Below are 25,249 nucleotides of genomic sequence, written 5' to 3' on the forward strand. Positions count from 1 at the left end.
TGAGTTTCTGTGACTATCTGAAAACAACAGAACTGAGTCATTTTGGTAGTAGATTTCTTGAGACTGTCTTTCAAAATTTGGGAATTGGTGAAAATAGTACAATTTAGTAAAGATAATGGGAATTATGGGTATGTGTGTGGGTATGGGCATGTTTGTGTTAGAAAGCAGTAAAGCTACCTGAGGGATGAAATTGAGGCCTCCAGTTCTCTCTATAAGGAAGACTAATATTCTGCCATCTGACTTAAAATCAATTATGTCCTGCAGTACTTTGGGGGACAGAGGAAGGAGCATTCTGAGAATTGTGTGTTTAAAAATTGACGTGTATTTTCCTATACCTTCTAAGTTTGTATAAGATTAGTCAGAATGTTTTGGCTATTGGGTCATGAAGAAAACAAATTATAAAGGAGTGTTTCCATCAGTGTATCCATTCACTGGGGAAAAAAACCTGACAGATGAACACTCCTACCTTATACCATATGTCTTACAAATTACTATGAACTTTTTTTTCGTCCCCAGTAGCTCTGTGATGCATGAAATTGCTCAGAGAGGGGACGCCTTTTATTCCACATTGACAAATACGACTTAACAATATACAGCTTGTTCAGAACCAGCATTTGAGAGTCAGCAAATGTTTGAAATGGTCTGTTCCTGCTTATCTTTTGCTAACTTAATGGGTAGTTGCAGAATCGGAATAATAACAAAGTGGCTTCTGACAGACTAATGGCTCAGAGGTTTCTTTTCACCAATGAGGAGCATTTATATTCTGTAGGCCCTGCCAAACTCATCACAGGAGTCCAGAAAAGGCAAATGCCTCTCCTGAAGTGATAGTTCTTATGCTTCCTTTCCTTCTAACATGGCTTCCTGACAGATTACTATATGGCTAAAAACTGCTGGTTTTTCATCCTTAGGTGAAGTTTATGCACTTCTCAATCCAGGCCATTTCCTTCCATGGACTCTTAGCTGTTTAGTCTTGGAGACTCATGCTAATCCAGGCAGCATTATATTCAGGGCAAAAGTTGCCTGAGGTTGCTGTGGCTAAGACACACTGGTGTGCACAAGGAGCCCAGTGTAAGCCGCTGAACTTCCATCAGGGAAAATTTAGTGAGAATAACCACCATTGGCTTAAACTATTATCTGCTACTAGAAATTAAAATAATTATGGATACTTAAGGGACCACTTAAAACAAGTGTTGAAAATGTTGACATTTTTTCTTACACCTTTGTGTCTAGGCTTCACAGTAGTGGGTTATAGTTATGGGTCAAAACTCCTGCATTTCAATATGTAAGCTTCATTTTTTACTAGTGTATGAGGCAGGGAGAAGGGAGGGGGGGTGTATGGATTAAAGTGTGGATATTTGCTCTGCCTAGTTTATAGGAGTTGTTGGAAGTACTGAATGTTAAAAATATTGGCAGCACCCTATAATGGTTGGATAATTATTTTAAAATTATTTATTTATTTATTATGGTTACTGGGAATTTAACCCAAGGGTGCTCTATCACTGAGCTACACCCCCCCACCCCACCCCCCCTTCTTTCTCAATTCTGAGATGGTATCATTAAGTTGTCCCAGCTGACTGAAAGCTCTGATCCTTCTGCATCAGCCTCCTGAGTCACTAGAATGACAGTCCTGGTGTGACCTTCTTTTTCTTTGGTACTGGGGATCCAACTCAGAGGCGCTTTACCACTAAGTTACATCTCCAGTACCTCCCCTGCACTTTTAAAATTTTAATTCTTTTTTTGGGACAAGATCTCACTAAATTGATGAAGCTGGCCTTGAATTTGCAGTCTTGCTGCCTTGGCCTTCGGACCCACTGTATTACGGGCCAGGCCTGGTATTTCTTAATCAGGCAAACTTACCAGGTCAGGAGTTGCATGCTGGTTAAGTTAAACATCCACGATGTTTTTTTCCTATTCCTAAAATTATTAAGTGGACATTGGAGAAGCAAGGCCAAGCAAGATTTTATGTACAGATCTGTGATATGGACTTCAGTACAGAAAAAATTTTCCCTGGGATTCTCTTAAGGGCTTCCAACTACTTTTTCGACTTCCCACTCCTTAGGCAAGGAGTTCCTCAGGCCCCGCCCCCACCGCCCCCACAGTTCTAGGGGCGCTGGAGGACTGGGACCCGGGCACTTTTGCAAACATTCCATAGATCTGGAGGTAGGATCTACATTCTTCAAAACTTTTTTTTTTTTTTTTTTCTGGAATTTGTAAGGGCAGGACGGTCAGGGTGGAGGTGAGGGTGTGTTTCTGCCATATTTTCCTTCCCTGTTGGTTCTCAGTCTCCTATCTCTATTTTGCCTTCTCGCTGTGGCTGACAGCACACCCAGGGTTGCACGTGACAAGAAAGCCTCTCTTATCTGTCTGTTTGCTTCCACAGCTCTCTTGCCCCTCCCCATGCTGAAATCTTTTCTGGTCCAACCAGCCTTTCCAGGCGCGGAGGATCTTTATCTCCGGGTCCCCAGCAAGCACCGGCGCTCACTGCAGGTGGCGATATGAACCGAACTACAGCTCCCAGCATTCCCTGCTCCGCGTCCACCACCCGCGGCCCAAACCGGCAGTAGAGCTTCTCCGCTAGAGGTTCTGGCCATTAGTGCAGGTCGCCGGTTCAGGAACCCGTCCAGCTAAGAGGCCAGTCTCCAGGACGTGGGCACTGCCTAGTGCGGCAGCGCGGGAGCATGGCCTGGTACCTGGGCAGGCTGAGCGCAGGCCCCTGCTGGCGCGCGGCGCGTGGCGGCTGCGGAGAGCTGCGTGCTTGGTCCCAGCGCTGCGCAACCGGACGCATCTGCCAGCCCCCTGGCACGGCTGGCACGCTGCACAGCCGTGGACTTGCGCATGGCCCCTCGGCTAGAGGTGGCCCTTGGCCTGGGACCGGTCTGGCCGCAGCGCTAGCAGGGTTGGCAGGGCTGGCCACCGCCGCCTTCGGGCATGTGCACCGGGCGGAGATGGTGCCCAAGAGCTCCGGGACGCGGAGTCCCTCGCCGGAGAGGCCACAGGAGGATGACCTGGCCCGACGCTGCAGCTGCTTTATGGCCTCGCCTGTGACTGACTTGGACGAGTTGCGGAAGAGGCCAGGCGACATGAAGACCAAAATGGAGCTGCTGATCCTGGAGACGCAGGCCCAGGTGTGCCAGGCTCTGGCACAGGTAGATGGGGTCGCTAGCTTCTCTGTGGACCGATGGGAGAGGAAGGAAGGTGAGGTGTTCGGACCCTAGAGGGAGGCGGGGCTTGGAAAAAGGCGGGACTCCAGGTTGCTGAAAGACCCTGCCTCAGGATTGGGATGCTGGTATAAGGGGTGCCCCAGAGGGGCCACTTGAGAGAGCCATCAACCCTCTGCTTGCAGGTGTGGACCCGGATCTGTTGTCAATTTAGTACTGGGTATTTCAAAATGTTCTCAATTCCATCATGACATTTTTCAAGGAAATCTTAAGGGATATTTACATACAACAAGTTTGTATGTCCAAAGTTACTGAAGATCGGTTTTCCCCGAATTTCATTGGTTTCTCCAGGTGCTTTTGTCCTTCGTCATTTAGAGATAGAGGAACTTGACTCCTTCATGCAAAATGCTTGTCAAACTCCTTCATCTGAGGGTCTCATTTGTCGAGAATGCCCCCACTTTTTTTTAATATTTATTCTTAAATTTTAGGTGGACACAATATCTTTATTTTACATTTATATAGTGCTGAGGATCAAACCCAGTGCCTCGTGCATGCTAGGTGAGCACTCTACCACTGAGCCACAACCCCAGGCTTCTTTTTTCCTTTTCCACAAGGAATATTTGGTTTGTCAGTGGCTCTGCCAAATGCACCTATCAGATTTCCTGCTAAAAAAATATTTCTATTTAATGCCAACATGCTGAAGTATCAAAACCCAGTTCTTATGGAGTCATATAATGGCGACCATTGTTGTTGCCTATACAGTGAAACCCCACATCTTGCTCATAAATGGGGGAATACAACAGTAACTATTTACCACTAGATTTGAGCTGTGATACTGCTACAGCCACATTAAGTGAGGTTCTGTCAGGTTACTTAGTGTTTTCCATCTTTTAATGTTTTCAAGTGAAGGCCACTGACCAGGACGCAGCCTCAAGTATTAGACTAGTTATGTCACCTTGGGAAGTTACTTAACTCTTTTGTACCTGTTTCCCTAGGTATATATATTATGTATGTTTCCCCAATCTATGTATGCATATTATGAAATTTAAATGAAATGATGTCAAGTGTTGAAATATGTCAAATGTTTAGAATGTTGCCTGAAAAAGGAACAAGACTTGGACAAATGGTTTTGGTCTATGGTCAGCTGTGTGATCTTGCTTTTGTTTATTTTTTCGTAATGGGGATTGAACCCAGATGGCCTTTACCACTGAGCCACATCCCCAGTTCTTTTTATTTTTTTATTTTGAGACAGGGTCTCACTAAGTTGCTTAGGGCCTACTAATTTGCTGAAACTGCCCTTGAGCTTGTGATCCTCGTGCCTCAGCCTCTCAAGTTGCTGGGATTACAGGCCTATGCCACCATGCCTAGTATCACCTTCAACACATTTTTTTTTTTTTTTTTTTTTTTGCCTCTCTAGACTTTAGTTTTCTCATTTAGAATGTACAGGGGTTGTATAGGTCATCTTTTGTCCCAGCCCTAAAGTTCTTAAAACTAAAACAAGCCAAACATGAACCTTCATGAAACAGTGCCCTTATGGTGACCTCGGTGTCTTGAGAAAACAAAAACAAAATACAAAACTAATAATATGGATCATAAGTAATGTGTGTCTTACTCAATTTGAGGTTCTGAATCCCTTAAGTCTACTGTTATCTACTGTTTTTTAATCAGTAGATTAAAAGACACATGGTAAAATGAAGGAAAAAAACATTGCAACAATATAGAGCTTTTAGATTCAATAATAATAGAACATCATTCAAGTATACCCATTATTATTTTTTAACTTTACCTTTCCCTCATATAATATAAGAGTTCCATTTTGAAGGGCAGTATTTGAAGGGAGAATATTCTAGTGATTTATTTTAGGTGATGTCATAAGAATGTAGAGGAAATATTTACTTTAAAGATATGGGGAGATTCAGTATTTGACCATTATCAACAGCTTATGCCATAAAGCTAAATTAGTTATTTAATTTTATTGTAGATAAAAATTATAGATATACCATTATAGAATATTTGGAAAGTAGAGGAGGAAAATAACTACTCATCTACCACCTACATGCAAGGTCTCAGGTTTGCAGACTTCTATACTCTCCTCATTTTCCATTTCTCTAAACAGGTGGTGGCGGCATCAGCTGTGTACTTCAAGATGGGCGGGTTTTTGAGAAGGCTGGGGTGAGCATTTCTGTTGTTCATGGGAATCTTTCCGAGGAAGCAGCAAAGCAAATGAGAAGCAGAGGAAAAGTTTTGAAGACTAAAGATGGTAAATCAGATCATCTTAACAGTGTTTCATAGTTTTGCAACATGCCCCCACCACTCCACCACATAAGTTTTATTTATAAAATAAATAGTGTTTTGGGAAAAAGCTCTGTGGGGGCATATGCTTGATAAGCATGTTCACAGTTACTTTGTGAAAATTATATTGTAGAAAAAAAATTGAAAAGCAGCATTTGAAAATTAATTTAGAAATCACATTAGAGTTCATTTGTATCAGGCCAGATGATTGTATGCAGCTCAATACATATTTTACTTTCCAGGTAAATTGCCATTTTCTGCTATGGGCGTGAGCTCTGTTATTCACCCTAAGAATCCTCATGCTCCCACTATCCATTTCAACTACAGATACTTTGAAGTAGAAGAAGCTGATGGTAAGTGAATCAGGAACTGCGAAAAGTATTATTGCACAAAATATATTTTAAAAACAGATAATAGAGCATCAGATCTAAAGCAAGGAAGAATAAGTACAACCTTAACTAGGTTTCCAGGAAGTATATGAAAGTGTATTCCTCAGCAGGTACAGTGGATTATGCACTAGATATGGAAAGTGAAAATGGTATTGATTGATTCTGACCTTCCCATATTTCCTCCAGCACAGAAAAAATGATTTAACAAACTCAAACTTTGAAGTGCACACAGGATTCTTTACAAATATAAGTTCATTATATCTGAAGGAAAACTTCATATATGAAGTTAAGTTGAAATTGAGAATTTGCTTTTGGAGAAAATATTTCTCCATGCATAGCTTTGCTCGTCACCATGACATTATCAGTTGGTTTAAAATAGGATACATTTGATCAGGCCTCATGTGCATGTAATTCCAGCCTATGACTATCAGCAGAACCATCTGTTACAACTTGTTGGAGCATCTGTGCAATGCCATGCCCACTCCTGCTCATATGTCTACAGGTGATGGCATTTAAAATTACTGCCTTAATTTTTCATATTGAAGCTATTCAATTTGGTTCAGTCTTTTAATGTTTAAAACTTATTTACTGACTGGGAGTATAGCTCAGTGGTATAGAGTGTGCTTAGAATACACCAAGACCCTATTCAATCTCCAGCACCAAAGAAACAAAAAAACAATTGGTAACTTGTATTGATAATCAATAGATCAAAGTAAGTTCATCAAATAATTATACTCAAATGGTAAGTTGCCACCTTAGCAAGTATTTTGTCCATTTCTGAGTGAAGGGAAGGGGTGACAGTGGTTTTTAATAGGGGGAGCTCCAGAATCTCCTGGGGGCCTTATACAAAAGCACCTTGCTTTTGCTGAGGCTGGTTTTGAACTCACAATTCTCCTGCCTCAGGCTCCCGAGCCCCTAGGATTACCAATGTGCACCACAGCGCACGGCTATAAAATGGTTTTTGATTATCACTATATTATGCTTAATAAATTAAGCTGATGAATTGAGTTTGCTAATGCAGTCAGTAGTGTCTGGAATCTCAGAGTCCACACTGAACCCAGTGTCTTGATCTGGTAGGTACCAAGCAGTGGTGGTTTGGTGGTGGATGTGACCTCACTCCAACATACTTGAACCAAGAGGATGCTGTTCATTTTCACAGAACTCTAAAGGAGGCTTGTGACCAGCATGGTCCAGATCTCTACCCCAAATTTAAAAAATGGTAGGTACAGATATTGCACTTTTATGACCCTAAAAGTATGTCTCATTCCTTTGGTGAGTCCTGAAGGCAGCTGTTATATCACTAAACACCTTCTTCAGTTATGAAGATTTAACTATTTTCATATTTTGCTTACTAAAATAAGTGGAATCCCAATTTTAAGTGTTTTAAATAAATTATTTACTTAGCAATTTATATTTGAATGTCTATAATACATATTGTGTAGCAGCATCTCTTTTTGATCTCAAATGATTTAGAAAGATAGAATATAAACCTTACAGATGTGAAGAGACTCAGAATATTTGTTACATAATCAAATAGAATCTTAGCATAAATTGTGTAGAGTAAGAATAAAGAACCCAATTCTGTTTAGAGCTAATTGCCATTCTTAAAAAGAAAACTAAGAGGGGATTTTGTCTTTTTGTTTTGTTTTTATAGCTATTAATTGTGGAAAATTATCACTTATTCAGGAGTCAGACATTCAGCTTTAAAATATTTTTTAACAAAAGATAAAACTTTGGAATATTCTCTTCTTGATTTAACATTGCCAGTGAAAACTGTAAGCTATGGATGCATGTAAATGAAAAGATACAGGTTTTCATTTTGTTTTTACTCTTTCCCACAACTCAGCATCCTTCCAGGAGTATTGATGGGATACTGTCATGATTTTTTATTTCTTCTACTGAGATGACTTTTAAGTAGTATTAGTTAATAAGATATCCAGGGGCTGGGGATCTAGCTCAGTTGGTAGAGAGCTTCCCTCACATGCACAAGGCCCTGGGTTCAATCCCCAACACCACAAAAAAAAAAATAAAAAATAAAAAAATCTAGGATCCAGGCTAGTTAACAAGAAATTTTTAGTGTAAGTGTTTAGTAAACCTCTTTGTTTTATAATCTTATAAAGAGAAATTTTGAGATGATTTGGGTTAAAAGCTGACTTCACACCCTTGCTCAGGATATACTTTTGAAAAGAACTATGTTATTCATATAAAGGAAAGCACACCGCTGAGGTACTGAGTTGGTTATATAGTGCATCAGTTCCAGTTATTTGCTGTTTTTGTTTTTCTTTTGAGTGTGATCTTTTGAGGCTATAAGAAGTGATCTTTTAAACAGCTTTTGTTTGTTGAAACAGCTTATTCTGTTGAGGGACCATTATTATACACAGATCATCAGAACTATTTGCAAATTGTAAACTATTCTGCAAGTTTAGCATTTAGGAGATGACTTAGGAAGCTTGTTTGGGCAGATATAGAAGGCATCCCTCTCAGTTGTGCATGCTATAAAGTCATCAGATCTTATGGCTGAAAGAGATCATTGAGATTTTTTACAGTTCCTTACTTTGACTCTAGAGTTCAGGGTTACACGCTGGTTGACATCATTGTTGGAAGACATCCGTCCTCCTGCTTCCTGTAAAAGCAGCACTTGTTTCAAGGACAGGATTCATGTTGAACTCTGCTGCTCTTTTTACTAAAGTCCTTGGAGTTCCGTATTCTTCAGACATGGTTTGGTTGCCTGATTACAGATAAGAGTATCTTTCTAAAGTCCTAGTTTCATTTTCATGGTTAGAAAATAAGGACACTGTGCTGGCCTTAATTGAGGATAGGGCTCTGAAATAAGAGGCTCACATGGATTTTCATGTCTGTCTTTTTTTCTCTTTTGATCCCTGATTTGATCCTGCTGTGTTTTTCAGGTGTGATGATTATTTTTTTATAGCACACCGTGGAGAGCGCAGGGGCATTGGTGGTATCTTTTTTGATGATCTTGACTCTCCATCCAAGGAGGAGGTGTTTCGTTTTGTGCAGAGCTGTGCCCAGGCTGTGGTTCCTTCTTATATCCCCCTTGTGAAAAAGCACTGTGATGACTCATTCACCCCCCAGGAGAAGCTGTGGCAGCAACTTAGAAGAGGACGGTAAGTGACAGCAGAATAAATTGTCTCTGTACAGCTGGAAGAAATGGTAAATCCTTAATTACAATGGATAGAGTGTCATGTTGTCTTTGGCAGATGTTAATATGCAGTCTGATTTTATTTTATAAGATAAATGTTACAAATGAAACTGAAAATACTGTAAAATAGTATTCTAAATATAAATAAAGTTTATTTAATTCATCTATACATTAGAGTCATAGCAGGTATGCAGTATTTGCCAAATAAAATTTAGCTAATTTCTGTTAGACTTCAGGCAATGTCTTCCAGTCTTATTTCAAGATGTGGGCATTGCTTTGCTGATTTTTAAATTTGCAATCATACTTTTCATTCATCTTGAAAGTTATTTTAATATAAATAATTGCAGAAATTACTTACACTTAATGAGAACTTAGTAATTAGTAATTTTGGAGCCTTGCACACTGATGTGGGCAACACCTATCTTAGGTATTTTTCATCCAGTTTTCTCAACAGATCTGTGTAATAGGTGTAATATTTTATAGACGATAAAATATAGAAAGGAAAGTTTCTTGTCTTTGCCCAAGATGACACAGCTGGTACATATAAGATACCAGATGTGGCACTGAATCATCTTGACTCTAAAACTCGTCTTTCCAGTACAAGAAAGAGAGGAAGTTGAAGCAGGTTTATATAATGGTAAGCCATGATAGTTACTTTATTCATCCTGCTGAGTGCATTGAGCTTGAAAAGCTTGATTGGGTGGCCAAATGGGTCAGTTCTGCTGGGAGCCATCAGCCAAGTAGGTATGACAAATTCCTTGCCAGCTTACTCCCATGCTGTCTAGTGGAAGGACTTCTGAAAGGTGACCTTGCTCAAGGACCAGGGCAGGATCCGTGTTTAGGGTGTTCCCCCTTTAGAATAGGGCAGTTTAGCATAATAGGAGAGTAGGGTGTTTCCCCTTTAGAATAGGGCAGTTTAGTATAATAGGAGATTAGGGTGTTCCTCTTTTGGAATAGGGCGTATCCTGCTGCTGAGTTCCTCTTGAGTGCTTAGGGTCAAACAGTATATTTTGGGAGACAGAAGCCCATGCGGAGTGGATTTGGGAGAGAGTGGATTAGGGCAGAGTGGAGATTTGGGAAGAGACCGTGGATTCCCCCAGAACGTGTTTGTAGACGGCCGGTGTGAGTTAGGGAATAAAGAATTGCTGTTTGAATCTACAAGCTGTGTGGAGACTCGTGATTTGTGCCCAGCCGAGAGACTGTCCTTGCTCAAGACAGCATGGGAGTAAGCTGGCAAGGAATTTGTCATACCTACTTGGCTGATGGCTCCCAGCACAGTTCCAAATATCCATCCTGCCAGCCCACATCAGTTTCTCGTTATCCTCTTAAATGTATCTATACCACTAGTTCATGACATAGATTTTCTAATTTATGTTAATTGTCTCAGGCACACGAAGCTTTGATAACTAAGGAGGTAAAGCTTTATCAACTTGGAAAAATGAAAGTTTATTAAACTTTTCCTTTTAGAAATTTCTTAAACCATGCATCTGTTTGGGGACATCACAAACACCCCACCCCCACCCTGCCAAATTTCTCAAATATACCTTTGACACTCTTTCCTTCTTTCACTTGACATTTATTGTGGGCTTCCTATGGTCAGGCACTATAATGACCACAGAGGGACATAACATGGACTTGCTGAATAGAGGGTCATATAATGGGGAAGACATATCTAAGAGGATAATTTAAAACTTTGTGGAAACTAAAGTATCTTAGTTTTGTACAAGATTTCATTTGCATGCTGGCAAATTTTGTGAGGAGTAATCAGATGAAGCTTTTAAAACTGCTTAGAGGAATAGTTTTAAAATAGGAATAGTTTTTTGTTCTTATTTATTTTTCTTTTTTACATTGAATGATGGCAGGTCATTCTGAAAATTCCATTGTATGTGTATCATTGCATGTCTGGTGTTTTTTGCGTTAGAAGTGTGGCGTATTAGGTTAGCACTAATAGATTCTTTTCTACAGTGTGTCGTGTGAGTGTTCTTCAAGACAGTCTCCTTCTATCATCCTTATCTCTGGGCCCTAAGATGGCAAGAGAATAGCTCTTTCCTCATAGGAGAGACTTATAGATGCTTGTGCTGTCTTCAGTCTCTCATATTTCATAATGCGCTGTCTCCTTTACAGATTACTCCTCCTCCGCCCCATTTGTTCAAATGAGTTTCCTTTTCTGTGGTCATTCTGGTTTCTTTTTGTCTTGAGTCTTTCTTTTGGCCCCCTCTTCTAGTCTCTTGCCCTTAGTTGCCACTATTATTTCCTCTGACTTTGAACTTTTGTCTCATAGTCACTTTTTTCCCACTAAAGACTTTCACCTTACTTTTGTTTTGGTAAAGGGAAGCAGGGTAAAAACGTAGGCATTATTTAAATCAAAAAGGTTGATTAAATCTCATAATTTATAGGCACCTCAGAGAGGATAAATATATGGAAAGGATCAAGGTCAGATCTTAAGTGAAACCTGTTGGAAGTCATGGAGGCTGATGTGAAGAAGGGGTGTTATTCACTTAAAGAAAGGAATACATGTATCACATAGAGAATACATTTGGGGCACCTCTTATAAGGACCTTTGATATAGTTCTTCAAGTACATCAATATACGACGCTAGGGAATCAGTGGTCCATTAGGGAACATGTTTTTAGAATGTACATTGAGTAAAAAGGTAGCTGAGAGATTAAATTATTTTCCATGATCTTTTTTTTTTTTTTTTTTTAAGAGAGAGAGAGAGACAATTTTTTTTAATATTTATTTTTTAGTTTTCGGTGGACACAACATCTTTATTTTATTTTTGTGTAGTGCTGAGGATCGAACCCAGCACCCCGTGCATGCCAGGCGAGCGCGTTACTGCTTGAGCCACATCCCAGCCCTCTTTTCCATGATCTTAAGAAAAAAGAAGATTTACTTAAATTATCTTTTGAAATAGAAATAAGGGGGTATAAAATAGTCATTAGTATGTAAAGGTCAATCGGTGATACATGGAGAGAATTAGAAAAGGATGCATGGATAAAATTATTTAAATTTTTACAGTTTTTTTTACAAGTTTTCACACAAAATGATACCATTTTAAAAATGAATTACTGTGGGTTCTAAAGAATATTTTGCTATGAATGGGCTTAAAGATAATAACCAGTAGGATAAATGAGAATATCTAAGGGAATTTAAGACCAGCAGAGTAGTTTCTGAAGTAGTTGAAAAATGATCTGAAAGAGGGACTATTTATTTAAATTTTCACATTTATGGATCATTCTGACTTCCTTGGGTTGTAAAAATTATCCTTTTGAAATTGGGGAGAAGAAACATTTTGACATCCCATGACGTTAAAGGTGGTTAAGTTAGTTGGAATCCATATATGTGTCTATGACAGTTAATGGAATCCTTGGACAAGTTAATATACTGATATACTGAACCAAGTTTTAGTTGATGCCCATGATATTGTTCTTAAAAAACAAAAAAACAAACAAACAAAAAAAAACAGCACTAAGACTCAAAACACTACTTTATATTATGGTTGTTGTTAATCTGCCGGAAGAATGAATTATACCAATACTTAAAAATGTTATTACCCACCTTAAGAAAATATATAACAATTCAGTGGTTATACTTTTAGAATAATTTTATGTGTCTAGTTTTTAAGAAAGAGGAGTATCTCTGGTTGTATACATAGTGTATTCACGCCAATTCGTATCTTCATACATGTACTTTGGATAATAATGATTATCACATTCAACCATCATTAATTACCCCAATACGAAAAATTGTGCTCTATATATGTCATATATGAATTGTAATGCATTCGCTGTTATAAATTAAAAAATATATCTTAAAAGTAAAATAAAAAAGAAAGAGAAACATCTAGAATATTATAATCATTAATAATATTACCTGTAGCTGTATTTGGCCTTCAGTCACATAAGTTCTACACTGTCTTAGTAGTGCTTATGAGTTCTAGGCACTGAAATGAAATCATCAGCCCATGGGGAGGACCAGAAGGAGCTGTGTTATCCTAAGAAGGGATGCCATTTTTTTCCTTAATTGTTGTGCCTTAAAGTTCCCAGCTTTGTATTCATTCTGTTTATTTATGGGAAACATAACCTTCTTTTTTTGTAACTGGCTCTGTGTTGGGGCAGAATGTGTATCCTATTGTTCATGGGGTAAAATGCCCTTGTATTTATGCTGGCCAGATGGGGAAAGCTCTTTGGGCTGTAGACTGGTATTCTCTGTGCCAGTTCCAGCTGACAGAGAGAGAACCGCCGCCCCCCCTCCCCCAGAGAGAGAGAGAGAGAGAGAGAGGGACTTGAAGTATTTGTTACAGGCTTAATAGAACGATATCATTCAGCAGGCTCTTAATGTTGTTTGATGTGTTCATCTCAGGTATGTAGAATTTAATCTGCTGTATGATCGGGGCACAAAGTTTGGCCTCTTCACTCCAGGATCCAGGATTGAAAGCATCTTGATGTCTTTACCTCTAACTGCCCGGTAAGCAGATAACTCACATGTCTACCCCAACCGACTAACTCTTCTAAAATATGAAAGTCAATGCTGACAGTATCTTACCTAAGACTTCACTGGTTTTGACTTTGCTGATTTTATAAGAAAATCATGGTTAGATAGTTAAGGTAAATCATATTGGATTTATAGAATGAATGACAGAGCTTTATGGAGAAAGGTGAAAGAGAAGTAAGAGGTATTTGAGGGGATAAGTTTGACTACCCCTTCCTGTTTGATTTCCCACCCCCTCTGGGAAGAGTTTTGTGTAAGAATTAAGCTTGGGCTGGGGATGTGGCACAAGCGGTAGCACGCTCGCCTGGCATGCGTGCAGCCCGGGTTCGATCCTCAGCACCACATACAAACAAAGATGTTGTGTCTGCCGAAAACTGAAAAATAAATGTTAAAGGAAAGATATATTTAAAAAAAAAAAAAAAAAAAAAGAATTAAGCTAACATCTGCCCATGGATCATCTGAGGTGCTACAGTTTATGAAACCTTAGTTTACTTGAAAGTGCATGTAGGCTCTGGGATATTAATATTAGCCCAAATATGCTCAAGAATTAAAAAAAAAAAACTATTTCTTTAGCTGTAGATATTTTTAAAAAGATAGTGGGTGGCAAGGCATTATTAAGCACAGTAAAGAAGAGAAGCAACACTTTTTTTTGTTAGTTTTTATTCTTTATTATTTTTTTCTTTCTTTTTTTTACTTATTTTAAGAGTTGTATGTTACTTATTATTACTTTCAAAATTTTTTTGCTTCTGCTTTGATCATGTTTAGATGGGAGTACATGCATTCCCCTTCGGAGAATTCCAAAGAAGCTGAAATTCTGGAAGTTCTGCGCCATCCGCGGGACTGGGTGCATTGATGCAAGCGGAAATGTGCTGGGGTTCGGAGGACACAGCTGTGTGCCCCCTCCACCAGCTGGCACTGTTAACCACTGTGTGGTTCTGAGCTCCCTGTGCCTTTGGCCCCAGTCTTCTCCAGTCTGGGCCTGATCTTGTCAGGTGGTGAAATATTTTGGATGCTGTCAGGTCATGGCAGATGATTGGTCGATTGATCCACATAATACTCATTTATATTTTTAGAATAATTTTATGTGTCTAGTTTACAAAATTTAAATGGAGTTTCTAAGTATTAAGATAAGGGAATACAAATAGTATAATAACGTACCAGGAAACACCTCATTTTATTTTTGTTACATATATTTCATTAAAGTTTTAGGTTCTACCACAGAAGTCAGTCATGGGATGTGTTTTACCTTTATTAATTCAGTGAAGTTGAGACTTCTTGATAACTTTGGAATGAAACTTTGAAGGTTAAAGTTTTACTTTGTCATGCATCTTTTTCTAGAGACCACAATATTGCACAATATTCATTTTTATAATGACAGGTATTTAAAAGCACTTGAAATTTTCTCAGTGTCTGCATGTATTACAATTCAGTGGTTATCAATAGCTTTTAACTCCTAGTGATATTACTGTTATTTAAGTAAGGGGCATCTAAGTCGTAACTTTGACTTTTGTAGAATCATAATTTGTTAATCTTAGGCTTCTCTGCATTTTTGAATGCAAACACGATATCCCTGGATTCTGATACTTAAAATTTTTCTATTCCAGACATTTCTATGTGTTTCAGATCAATCCTAGCATGTGAATTTAGAAAATGTTTTTCATTTTGAAAATGAAATGAAGAATATTTTTCTTCTGTAAAGCAAATATAACTGATGTTGACATCTAGGTATTTTGTACATGTATTTCTTTATAAAATGGTCTGATTGAAATTGTCCTGTTTTTCAAATTGGAGATTCTACAACTCTTATTTTTGCTCTTAAGAAAAAAAATCACAAACTATAGTAATATGAATGTATTATTTGATTAATAATATATTGAAGTTTGTAAGGAACATTGTCTCAAACATACTATTTAAGCATTATCCTGGAATGTTGAATGTATGTGATTGTGTGTGGCTCTTTTAGGACTAGAAAATGTGCAGACTCTTCAGTTGTCTTACAGTGGACTCACTAATAAATTTTATTGTGACATAAGATTAATTTTGAAATATTTGTGTTCTTTATTTTGTTGGAATAGTTGATATAGGAAAACAAATATTTCTTGATTTTAAAACCATAGTCCTCATTCCTTGGTGTTTATCCAAGAGAAATATAAATTTTGTATTCAATTTTCCTAACAGTTTTTTCATCATAACCAAAATTAGAGACAATTCAAATGGTCAACAGTAGGTGAATAGATAATTTGTGACCTGTACAAACATTAAACACTGCTCAGTGATGACAAGAGTAGCTATCATTAAATGCAGCAATCTGTATGAACATCAAAAGCACTGTGCCACAAGAAAGAAGCCAGGCCCAAGGGCACTTAATGTATGATAATGTCACATGAATACTTAGGAAAGTGATAATGTTAATGACAGAAAGCAGATCCATATTGACAAAGGCTGGAGACAGGGAATCGACTGTGAAGGGAGTGCAAGAGTATGTTGAGGTGATAGAAACGTTCCCTGTTTTAGTGGTGATGGTGATTTCTAGGCTGTATGCATTTATCAAAATTCATTGAACTTACACTTAACATCATGGAACTTTATTGTATATGGGAATAATATTTCAAGAAAGTAATCAGGGGAAAACAACATCATATAAGCATATCGGCATAAATGTTCAAATAAACCTCAGTTTGCCTTTTAAAAAATGAAAGTCAGTCATTTATTTTATTTTATTCCATATCATTTTATTTGGGGGAGGGCGGGTACCAGGGATTGAATCCAGAGACGATTAAACACTGAGCCACAACCCCAGCCCTTTTTGTTTTATTTTGAGACAGGGTCTTGACAAATTGCTTAGGGCCTCACTAAATTGCTGAGTCTGGCTTTGAATTTGCAAACCTCCTACCTTAACATCCCAAACCTCTAGGATTACAGGCATGTGCCACTGTGACCAGCTTAAAAAATGAAATATATTATTTAGATATATCTGCTAGTCTGTTTGTGTTTAGTTAAGGCTACTAGCTGGACACTGGACAAATAAGAAATTTCAAAAATTTTCTGTCCATTTTCATGTTCTTCAATAAATATTTCTATTGTGGATGAAGCCATCTGGGAACAAAATAATTGTAAAATATTGTAAAATGTCATTCTACTTTTCTTCAAAGTGAGTTTCTCTTTCAAATTTTCATTGATGTCTATGGCAAGTCTACTAGAAGACCAGGCACCTCTAAATGGCCTGAACAGCTGACTCTCAGATAATACCTTCCTATAAGTGGACATAAGGGTTGGCTGGGGAGAGATGTAAATGCCCTGGAGCAAGTATCTAACCACTACTTTCTATCTACCTCTATGCTTTTCTTACCCATTGTATTAGTCTTATTTCTGTTCCTATAGAAAATATCCGAGGCTGAATATTTTATAAAGAAAAGATATTTGTTTAGCTCACAATTTAGGAGGCTAGAAATTCAAGATTGACCAGCCCGTCAGTTGGGCCTCTGATAAAGGACTTCTTGGCTGTGGCACAATATAGCAAAGAAGTAGGAAAGGAAATGGTCACCTACAGAAGAGGCCAAGTGGGTGTGGTAGTCTTGCTTTATAACAACCCACTCTTGTAAGAACTGACTTCTACTAGACCAGCATTAATGCCTACAAAGTGTGGGATACCTCCTGTAAAGTTACTTTACCTAAGCCATGAGGGACTTAGGTCTCCTCTTGGGAATGATCCCGGCTTTCCCGTGTGTATCAGACTGCCCAAGGTGTGAGATCTCTGCCCCCACTCTGCTAGTGTGACAGCTCTCAGAGCTCTGGAGTTGGGTGTAACCCACTGGTAACTGGATAACCCACCTTATCTGGCAAAGAACATTCCATGGAACACCTTTGATGTCCCCCTAGTTCCAGTGTGGAAGCTCAATCCCTTAGATCAAAGAGCCATCCTGTCCTTGCTTTTCAAAATTACTTCCTGTGTACTTTTCCCCCCACCACCATTTTCTAGTTTTAACTTTTATTTCACAGCCAGGCCATTTCATGCTGAGGGACCCAAATTCTATTGCCCCAGTGGGTTGCGGGTGAGAATGAAGGGCTACACCCTCACTGACCTAATTACCTTGCACCACACCCTATATCTTATAGGGTGTATATCTTATACCTTAGGGGGGTATATCTTATACCTTAGCATCACCACATTGAGGACCAAATCTCTAAAACATTAACCTTTGGGATCCAGCCAATATCAACCACCTATTCGACTGAATGTTGGAGGTAAGTTTTGTTTGCTAAAGAAAACCAGATCTGAACGCTAAATAATGTGTTTCTTTGGGACTTCATCCTTCCATGTGTGTTCTTGGAATTCATCGAGGCAGGAATCATCTCCAGGTTTTTAACTCATGTTTGTGTCTGGGAGAGAATGACTCACAGAATAGGCCCACCTTGGACTTGTAGGTCACAGTGCCTAGAATGCTCAGGATACATATTCCCTGGAGCAAGGTGAAAGCGGCATAGTTGATTTTATTTTTTTAATCTAGCCTCAGGTTATATCTTGTTACTTCCTCCACATTCCAGTTAGTGAGTGAGTTATTAAGGTCAGTTCCAGATTCAAGCAGAGGGAATTAGATCTCAACTCACTATGGGAGGAAAGTCAAGGAATTTGTGGTCCTCTTCAACACCTGTACCTAGATGTCAGACTTGAAACCACAAACTAGATTTGACACCTCTCCCTCACTGCTCTAATCATTTCCTGTGGAGTCCACCTTTGAAATGTCTCTTGATTTCCTTTGCCCATTGCCACCACTATGATCTCATATTCTACCTCACCTGAGCTTTTGCAGTACCCTACCTGCCTCTAGTCACTCTGACCTCCATTCCTTCCCTTCAGAATTATTTCTCCAAATCTCCTTATCACTATCCTCTTGAAATATTCGAAGCACTTCTACAGAAATGGTTGCAAACTCAGTCTGATATCCAGAACAATACATTTGGCCCTTGCCTTTTTTCAACCTTTTCTTTACCATTTCTTCCAAGTATTTTGGCCTTGAACTATTTTTCTGAACATCCTCTGAATTTATGACCCTCTGGCCTTTCCTCAGTGAACTGCTATCTCTGCTTGAAATCTCATGTCCCTATCTATCCTTCCAGGGCCAGTTCAAATCTCCTCCTAGAAACTTTCCTTGAAAACAGTCTCTTCTCCCTCTTCAGCACATTTTACCTTCAGGATTGCTCTCACCACAGGCTGAATTCATGGGCATTCAAAGTATACTCTACAAAAGACTTAACATTGGGGTTTTCCTTATGAATGATCTGTTACCCTTTGTTTTCCAATACTGTTTTGCAATATATTATAGTCTCCAGCTTAGTACCATTCAGCTGTTTGTCTTATTCCTAATCTGTGAAGGAAGATGTTCCCAGTATACAACTCTTAAAAGCTGGGCTAGGCCGGATGCTGTGGCCCATGACTGTAATCCCAGCAGCTGGGAAGGCTGAGGCAGGAGGATCGAGTGTTCAAAGCCAACCTCAGCAATTTAGTAAGGCTCTAAGCAACTCAGTGAGACCCTGTCTCTAAATAAAATACAAAAAGATCTAGCAATGTGGCTCAGTGTTTAAGTGCCCCCAGGATCAAACCCTGGTACAAAATTAAGTCAAAATTTTAAAAAGCCCATTTAGACATTGTTTTCAAGGATGTATTTTCTTAACACAAGTGTTAATTACATGTTTGAAATCCCACATTTAAATATTTTAGTTCTTCCCAAAGATATACATGTTAAATTCTAAATTCATAATAAACTTTAATTAGCACACTAAATTAGTGTAGCTTAGATATTTCCAAATGACTTGATTAATCCCATTGGTTTCAGGTAACCAAGTCACGGGTTGTATAGCATAACCTCACAGACCTGTTTCTACAGGTGATTTTTAAACCAGGAATGCACTAACATGTTCCAGCAGAACAAGATAATTAAATTGCATTCCATCTTCTCATCAATGTACCTGGTTCTGTTCTAGATGTTAAAGTCATTCAACAAATATTTTCAAGTATCTTTCATCTACTAATCTCCTTTCACATTTCTAAATGTGTTTGAACAAAATATTTGGCATAATCTAAGCCATCAGGGTTTCAACAAATTGACACAAAGCAACTCAGGGCCTTTATAGTTATTTAGAGTTGCAGTACCATCCCAATGGATGCCTTTGCTTATAACACGTTTGGGGAGGTATCAAACTGAAGTTCACAAAGTCATGCAGGTTGAGTAACTCTTTTATTTAACAGCAAGTGAATAATAAGTTCATAATCTAAAGATTTCATGGTGATTGACCTCTGCTCAGTTCTGATTGGTATTGCTTTCATTTTCTAATTCGGTGAGGCAGACAGGCATTTTTAACTCTGTTCCATGCCTTCAGCTTCACACTCTCCTAACCCTGAGTATAGTATGCTAATTCAGTCCAATGTATCAGCTTCTTATAGTTCACAAGATAGTTTGACTATTAAAAATAACCATTTCTGTAGATATTTTCAAAGAATATTTAAATTATTGTCTACGATGCAAACGAACTTTCTTTTCTGGAAGTATTTATTCTTTGAAGTGTACTTGTTCTCGTATGTTCTCCAACACAAAGGTGGTACTTAAAAGTAATGCACTTCTGGGAATCAAAGAGCAAGGACTTACTTTTCATCTTTACACCCTGCCCTGCTGCCCACCCCCATCCCCCACTTCAGTAAGGCGAGGGAGATAGGGACAGCATAAGACAACCTGCTCAGCTGACGCCCTAGTGTGTGGAGCAGAGACAAGCCATCCCTGTTATGTTCTATCAGAATTTCTGCATCACAGAGTCTTTGAGCATGATAAAATGGTTGTTGTTTTATGTCACTAAATGGTGGTTTTTAAAACAGCAATAGGTAACTGGAACAAGTTGGATGCTGTCAACAAAAATGAAAGGAAATTGAAATGCCTGCAAGGCAGCTCTACCAGTCTTCAGAGATGCGAGTCTCTGAAGAGTCTCACAGCTTAGGAAAGAAGTTCAGTTTAGAAAGAAATTTATTTATCATTTGTGTAAATGTGATAATTTAAAAATTTGAAGGTGAGTAACCTGAAGAAAGGCCTACAGTGTAATAAGAAAGGAAGACACAGGCTGAACGGGGGCAGAGAAATGAGGACAGGGCAAGGAGTCCGGGAAGGAGTCTGAAAGCTGGTCAAACAAATGGAATAGAGAAGAAGGAAATAGAAAGGGTTGAGTTGGGTGTGATTGCAAAACGGGTTAAATCATTACAATGGATATTTGCAAATGTAAGAGATATTAACATTGTATTGAACTGTCATATTAATGTTATATATTTTATAAAATACACCCAAATAAGAATAAAATAAAAAATTATAAAACATACCTAAAAAAACATGGTGTATTTTCTATGCCAATATGTTTGATAACTTCAGAAACAAATTTCTAAAGTTCCAAATTTTTAAAAAAATGACCTTAGACTCTTTTTTAAAAAAAAAATATTATTTTTAGTTGTGGACAGACATAATATCTTTATTTTATTTATTTGTTTTTATGTGGTGCTGAGGATCGAACCTAGTGCCTCAGACATGCTAGGCAAATGCTCTACCAACTGAACCATAACTCCAGGCCCCCAGACTCTTAATTATCAAGGTCTTCTCAGGTAAAAATAAAATTAAGTATTAAAATTATTTTCATTAATGTATAGATAGTGACTCCTTTTCTTAAACTGTGCTTAAAATATAACATTCCTGAAAGAACCAGTAGGTGGAGCAGGTTTGCTCAAAAAAATATAATCTTTGATCTTTGCGTGTGTTTGGTGGGGTGGAGGGGAGGAGAAAGCGAAATGAGGAAGAAGAGGAAAGAGGAAGAGAAGAACAGGGAGAAGGAGGAGGAGGAAAGAGAGGAGCAGAAATAGGCAGAAAAGCAGGAAGCAGGAAAGAAGGGAAGATGTGTGAACTATCAGAAATCCGTGCTTCCTTGAACGATGCTACTGTTGGAGAGCTTACCTAAAGGAGTTATTACATATTCAATCAAGCATGATTAATTTGAATATGTTGCTTATATCTTTCCAATGGATCCACTGTTTCATTTCTCCCTGGAAATCCTAAAGCTGCCAATGTCTACAAAATAATGATAATATTGAGCATCCAAGGCAGAGTTATTGTCTGAATTCCTAGGGAGTCCCTGAACTGAGACTTTCCTGAAGTCATTAGAAATTGTATACATTTTGAGAGAATGAATAATGGTAATTTGACTCTCACAGATATGTGATCCTGAAAAAAAATCAAGAATTATTCATCCCAAATGGAGTATCCAGTGTAGGGAGTCTGAACCCCAGAAGCTGTATGTGATACTTCATGAGGAAAGGTCAAGAAATATTTTGATCATTTCAAAAGTTCTACTTTTTGCATGTAATTTAATTTTATACACAATAAATCAGTACAATGCTACATGCATTGAGTACACTAATAAGCAAGCATGTTTGGGTGGCATGGAGTTGGCAGTGCATGATCAAAAAATTTCAAAAACTGTAGGTCCATATAGTTTATAGATTTTCACAATTTTAGAGGCCAGAAATGAAAATGGAGAAGTACAAAATCAGAATATCTTAATAAACCAAGAAAGAAAGCCAAATCACAATAAAACTTGGCTTTTCCCCTCTGGCTGGAGTCCAGGAAAGGAAATGGAAATATGTGATTTTCTGATTGATTTAGAAGAAACAGATAGGCATTATCTAAAAAAATAAAGAACTAAGATGTTACATAAGGAAATAAAGTTATAAATCAAACCAAAAGTGAGCTACCTTAAATCATAAATTTGGAAAATATGTTAAACATGGTAAAACTATAGCAAACATTATACTATCATCTCATCAATAAAAATATCATCTCCTGTTAAAGTAAAATATTTTAAATGGAACTCTAAAGCAAAACTCAAATAAACAAAACTTAAGAAAATATTTCAGAAAGTAAAGAATGCTAGCTGTCCCAGGCAAGTACAAATTTTAAAAATGGAGAAGTTATGATTTAGTAGCTCTCATGGAATTCACTTCTAAAAGCATAAAAGTAAGAAAGTAAGGGTATTTAAAGTGTGATTATAAAAAGTTATGACCATCAATGTACCAAATGACATAATAATAATAACAAGGAAAAAATTTAAAAACTGACTAAGTCACACTTCATACTGAAGCACACTTGTGAAAGATGAATTATTTTACCTCTAAGTCCCTAACAGAGGAAGGTGGGTAAAATGTGTGAAGATGTAGAGGATTTAAATTATATGATTAACAAGATATTTCTAACTTACATACATTTTGAACTTTGCACCTTGAAAATAGAGACAACCTTTACAATTACTTATGGAACATTCTTAAAATCCACTGCATTATAAATTATGAAACAATATCTACAATAAATAAAAAATTTAATATACTAACAACATTTATTATTTTATGTCATAATATCATAAAACAAAAAATCAATAAGCAACTGAAAAGCTAAAAGTGCCTGCATCAGATAAATTAAAACAATTATTTTTATTAGTCCAGCTTTGGTTCTAACAGGAAATAGAAGCCCAAATTTTTCAATATCTATTAAATATTGATGATATAAACAATACTTACTAGAACCTATTAGACAAAACTAATGCAGCTTTTTCTTAAAGCTTTAAATATTTATACTGCTAAATAAGAAAGAATGAAAATAAACTAATTCTCAACCAAAAACTTGTAAAAATATAATTCAACAAAGTAAACAAATAAAAGGAAAAAGAAAAAAATTAGTGATCAGGATCAAGCCACGCACACTCAGTATCATTGCTGTTACTTAACACTGTATTTGAGATGCCAAGACAAGACATTTACACAAGAGAAAGAATTAGAAGTATAAAGACCAGAAAAGAAGAAGTAAATCGTTTTAATGGTGCAAACTTGAAAACAATACAAGTTATCTACATAAGAGAATAAACAAAATTTTGGTGTATTAACAAAATGGAATTGTATAGACTATATGATAAGGTATAGAAGAGTGAAAATTAATATGGCTGAGTCTCACAAACAAACTATTGAGGGAAAATAAAGCAACCTGTAGAATATTGCATACATTTTGATTCTATTTTTATATAGTTCAAAATATGCAAAACTAGACCATAGGTTGTTCAGTGATACACACAGTAGTAAAATTCTAATGAAAAGTCAACAACAAACACCAAATTCAGGTGAATGAGCAGCAGGATAGATGCTGGATTCACCAAAGACTTCAAAGTTCTTAGCAGTATTCTATTTCTTGAGCTGGATTCAGGTAAACAAGTGGCCATCCCAATGTGTCAATAACTATTTCTGCTTATTTATGATAAACATCCTGCTTATATCTTATAAATATTAATATATATCAAATACTTAAAAATCTTTTAAGCTAGAATAGAAAAACCTCTTTTCATTCTGATACTAATAATATCCACTTGGGTGGCTTTTCTTGTTGGCATCCTGACATTTTTTTTTTTTAAATTGGGTATTTTTCTCTGATATTTAAATTACCATGTATACTTTGTGAAAATTTTGGAAAATGAAAATGTCAAGAAAAAAAAAAGAATTGCATTTTATTCCTTTACTGAGAAATAAACACGACCAGTCAACATTTTGGTGCATTTCTTTCTAGCTCTATTACACATATTTTAATATAGTTAAATCATACATCATTTTGTACCTTGATTCATTCCCCTTAACTTTATATCATAAACACTTCCCTCTGTAATTTAAAAACTTCAGAGAACAGACTGGGGCTCAAAAGACTGGTTTTCCTGAAAGTAAGTATTGACTGGGTCCTCTAACTCAGGGCCCACCTTCTTCCTCCAAGGGAACTTGACCTCCAGCGGGGCAGGAGAGTCAAGGGTTCTTTTCTGCAGAAAATGAATAGCTCCAGAGAGAAAGTAATTTACCTCTGGAGGCTTTGGTGTTTTCACCACAAAATGACTAGCCTTTCTTTTGCTTACCTAACTTTTTCTAAGAGCTTCCAATCAGCTTCTTAGGGCTTTTTGTACAAATGGGTGGCAAAGAACCATCAGATATTTGTGGAAAATCTTCAGATATGAGGGAAAGAAAAACAAGTAAAGGGGCACAGGCAGATAGACCTCTAATTAATAACCTCAGATATGAAATTAAACGTTTATAAAATGTGGAGGTAAATTAAAGAGAGGCTAGCAAGATTTAAAAGTGGTTGCTTTTGGAGCAGGATTAGGGAGGGGTGAAATGGGAAAGGAATTAATGTTTTTCATTATAAGCCTTTACTACTATTTGATTTTTCTAAATAATTGCATTTATTAGGTTAATAAAGGTATTTAAAACTAGATGAAATGGAATTTTTTTAGGTCTTCAAGACATCATCTTAATCATGTTTAATCAAGTATGTTTCAATCAGTTGTTTTTTTTTTTTTTAAATCAGGATGAACTCTTCTGTTACATCAAGTTTTTATCATGAGTTGCCATTATTTTATCAGTGTTTTAAAGACCTCTTCCTGTTTTTGAACTCACAGTTAAGATTATTTACCATTATTTTCCAATTAGCTTGAACTTTAAGAAATCAGATTTGCTCAGAGAAAAGAATTATTTGACAGGTTCTAATAGTTCTTAAAGATTTATAGAAATTTCTGTGTTATACCAAGTATTTTTCTACATATACGAGTAAGTAAAATGCAAATTATTGAATCACAGATTTTGCCTACTTGGAAGTATATGGGGGAGGGATTTCAGAGGAGGGTGCTAAATGATGTCAGAGATATATGACCTC

General features: G+C 37.4%; 1 protein-coding gene across 1 annotated transcript; it reads left to right on the top strand.

The window, feature by feature from the left end:
* The first annotated feature begins 2,556 nt into the window (after window positions 1-2,556).
* Cpox (coproporphyrinogen oxidase) lies at window positions 2,557-15,489 on the top strand. The gene is made up of 7 exons (XM_076867920.2): window positions 2,557-3,195; window positions 5,275-5,418; window positions 5,693-5,803; window positions 6,917-7,058; window positions 8,746-8,964; window positions 13,362-13,466; window positions 14,256-15,489. Exons 1-7 carry the CDS (start codon window positions 2,679-2,681, stop codon window positions 14,341-14,343), a joined length of 1,326 nt encoding a protein of 441 aa, XP_076724035.1. The 5' UTR covers window positions 2,557-2,678; the 3' UTR covers window positions 14,344-15,489.
* Window positions 15,490-25,249: the final 9,760 nt, after the last annotated feature.

Source organism: Callospermophilus lateralis, chromosome 10, assembly GCF_048772815.1.
Source record: "Callospermophilus lateralis isolate mCalLat2 chromosome 10, mCalLat2.hap1, whole genome shotgun sequence".
Classification (NCBI taxonomy): domain Eukaryota; kingdom Metazoa; phylum Chordata; class Mammalia; order Rodentia; family Sciuridae; genus Callospermophilus; species Callospermophilus lateralis.

Excerpts from the sequence above, each read along its gene's own strand:
- Cpox (XM_076867920.2), top strand. The coding sequence starts at position 2,679 with ATGGCCTGGTACCTGGGCAGGCTGAGCGCAGGCCCCTGCTGGCGCGCG. Across the intron at positions 3,196-5,274 it reads CCGATGGGAGAGGAAGGAAG|GTGGTGGCGGCATCAGCTGT; the intron begins GTGAGGTGTTCG and ends TTCTCTAAACAG. Across the intron at positions 7,059-8,745 it reads TACCCCAAATTTAAAAAATG|GTGTGATGATTATTTTTTTA; the intron begins GTAGGTACAGAT and ends TGTGTTTTTCAG.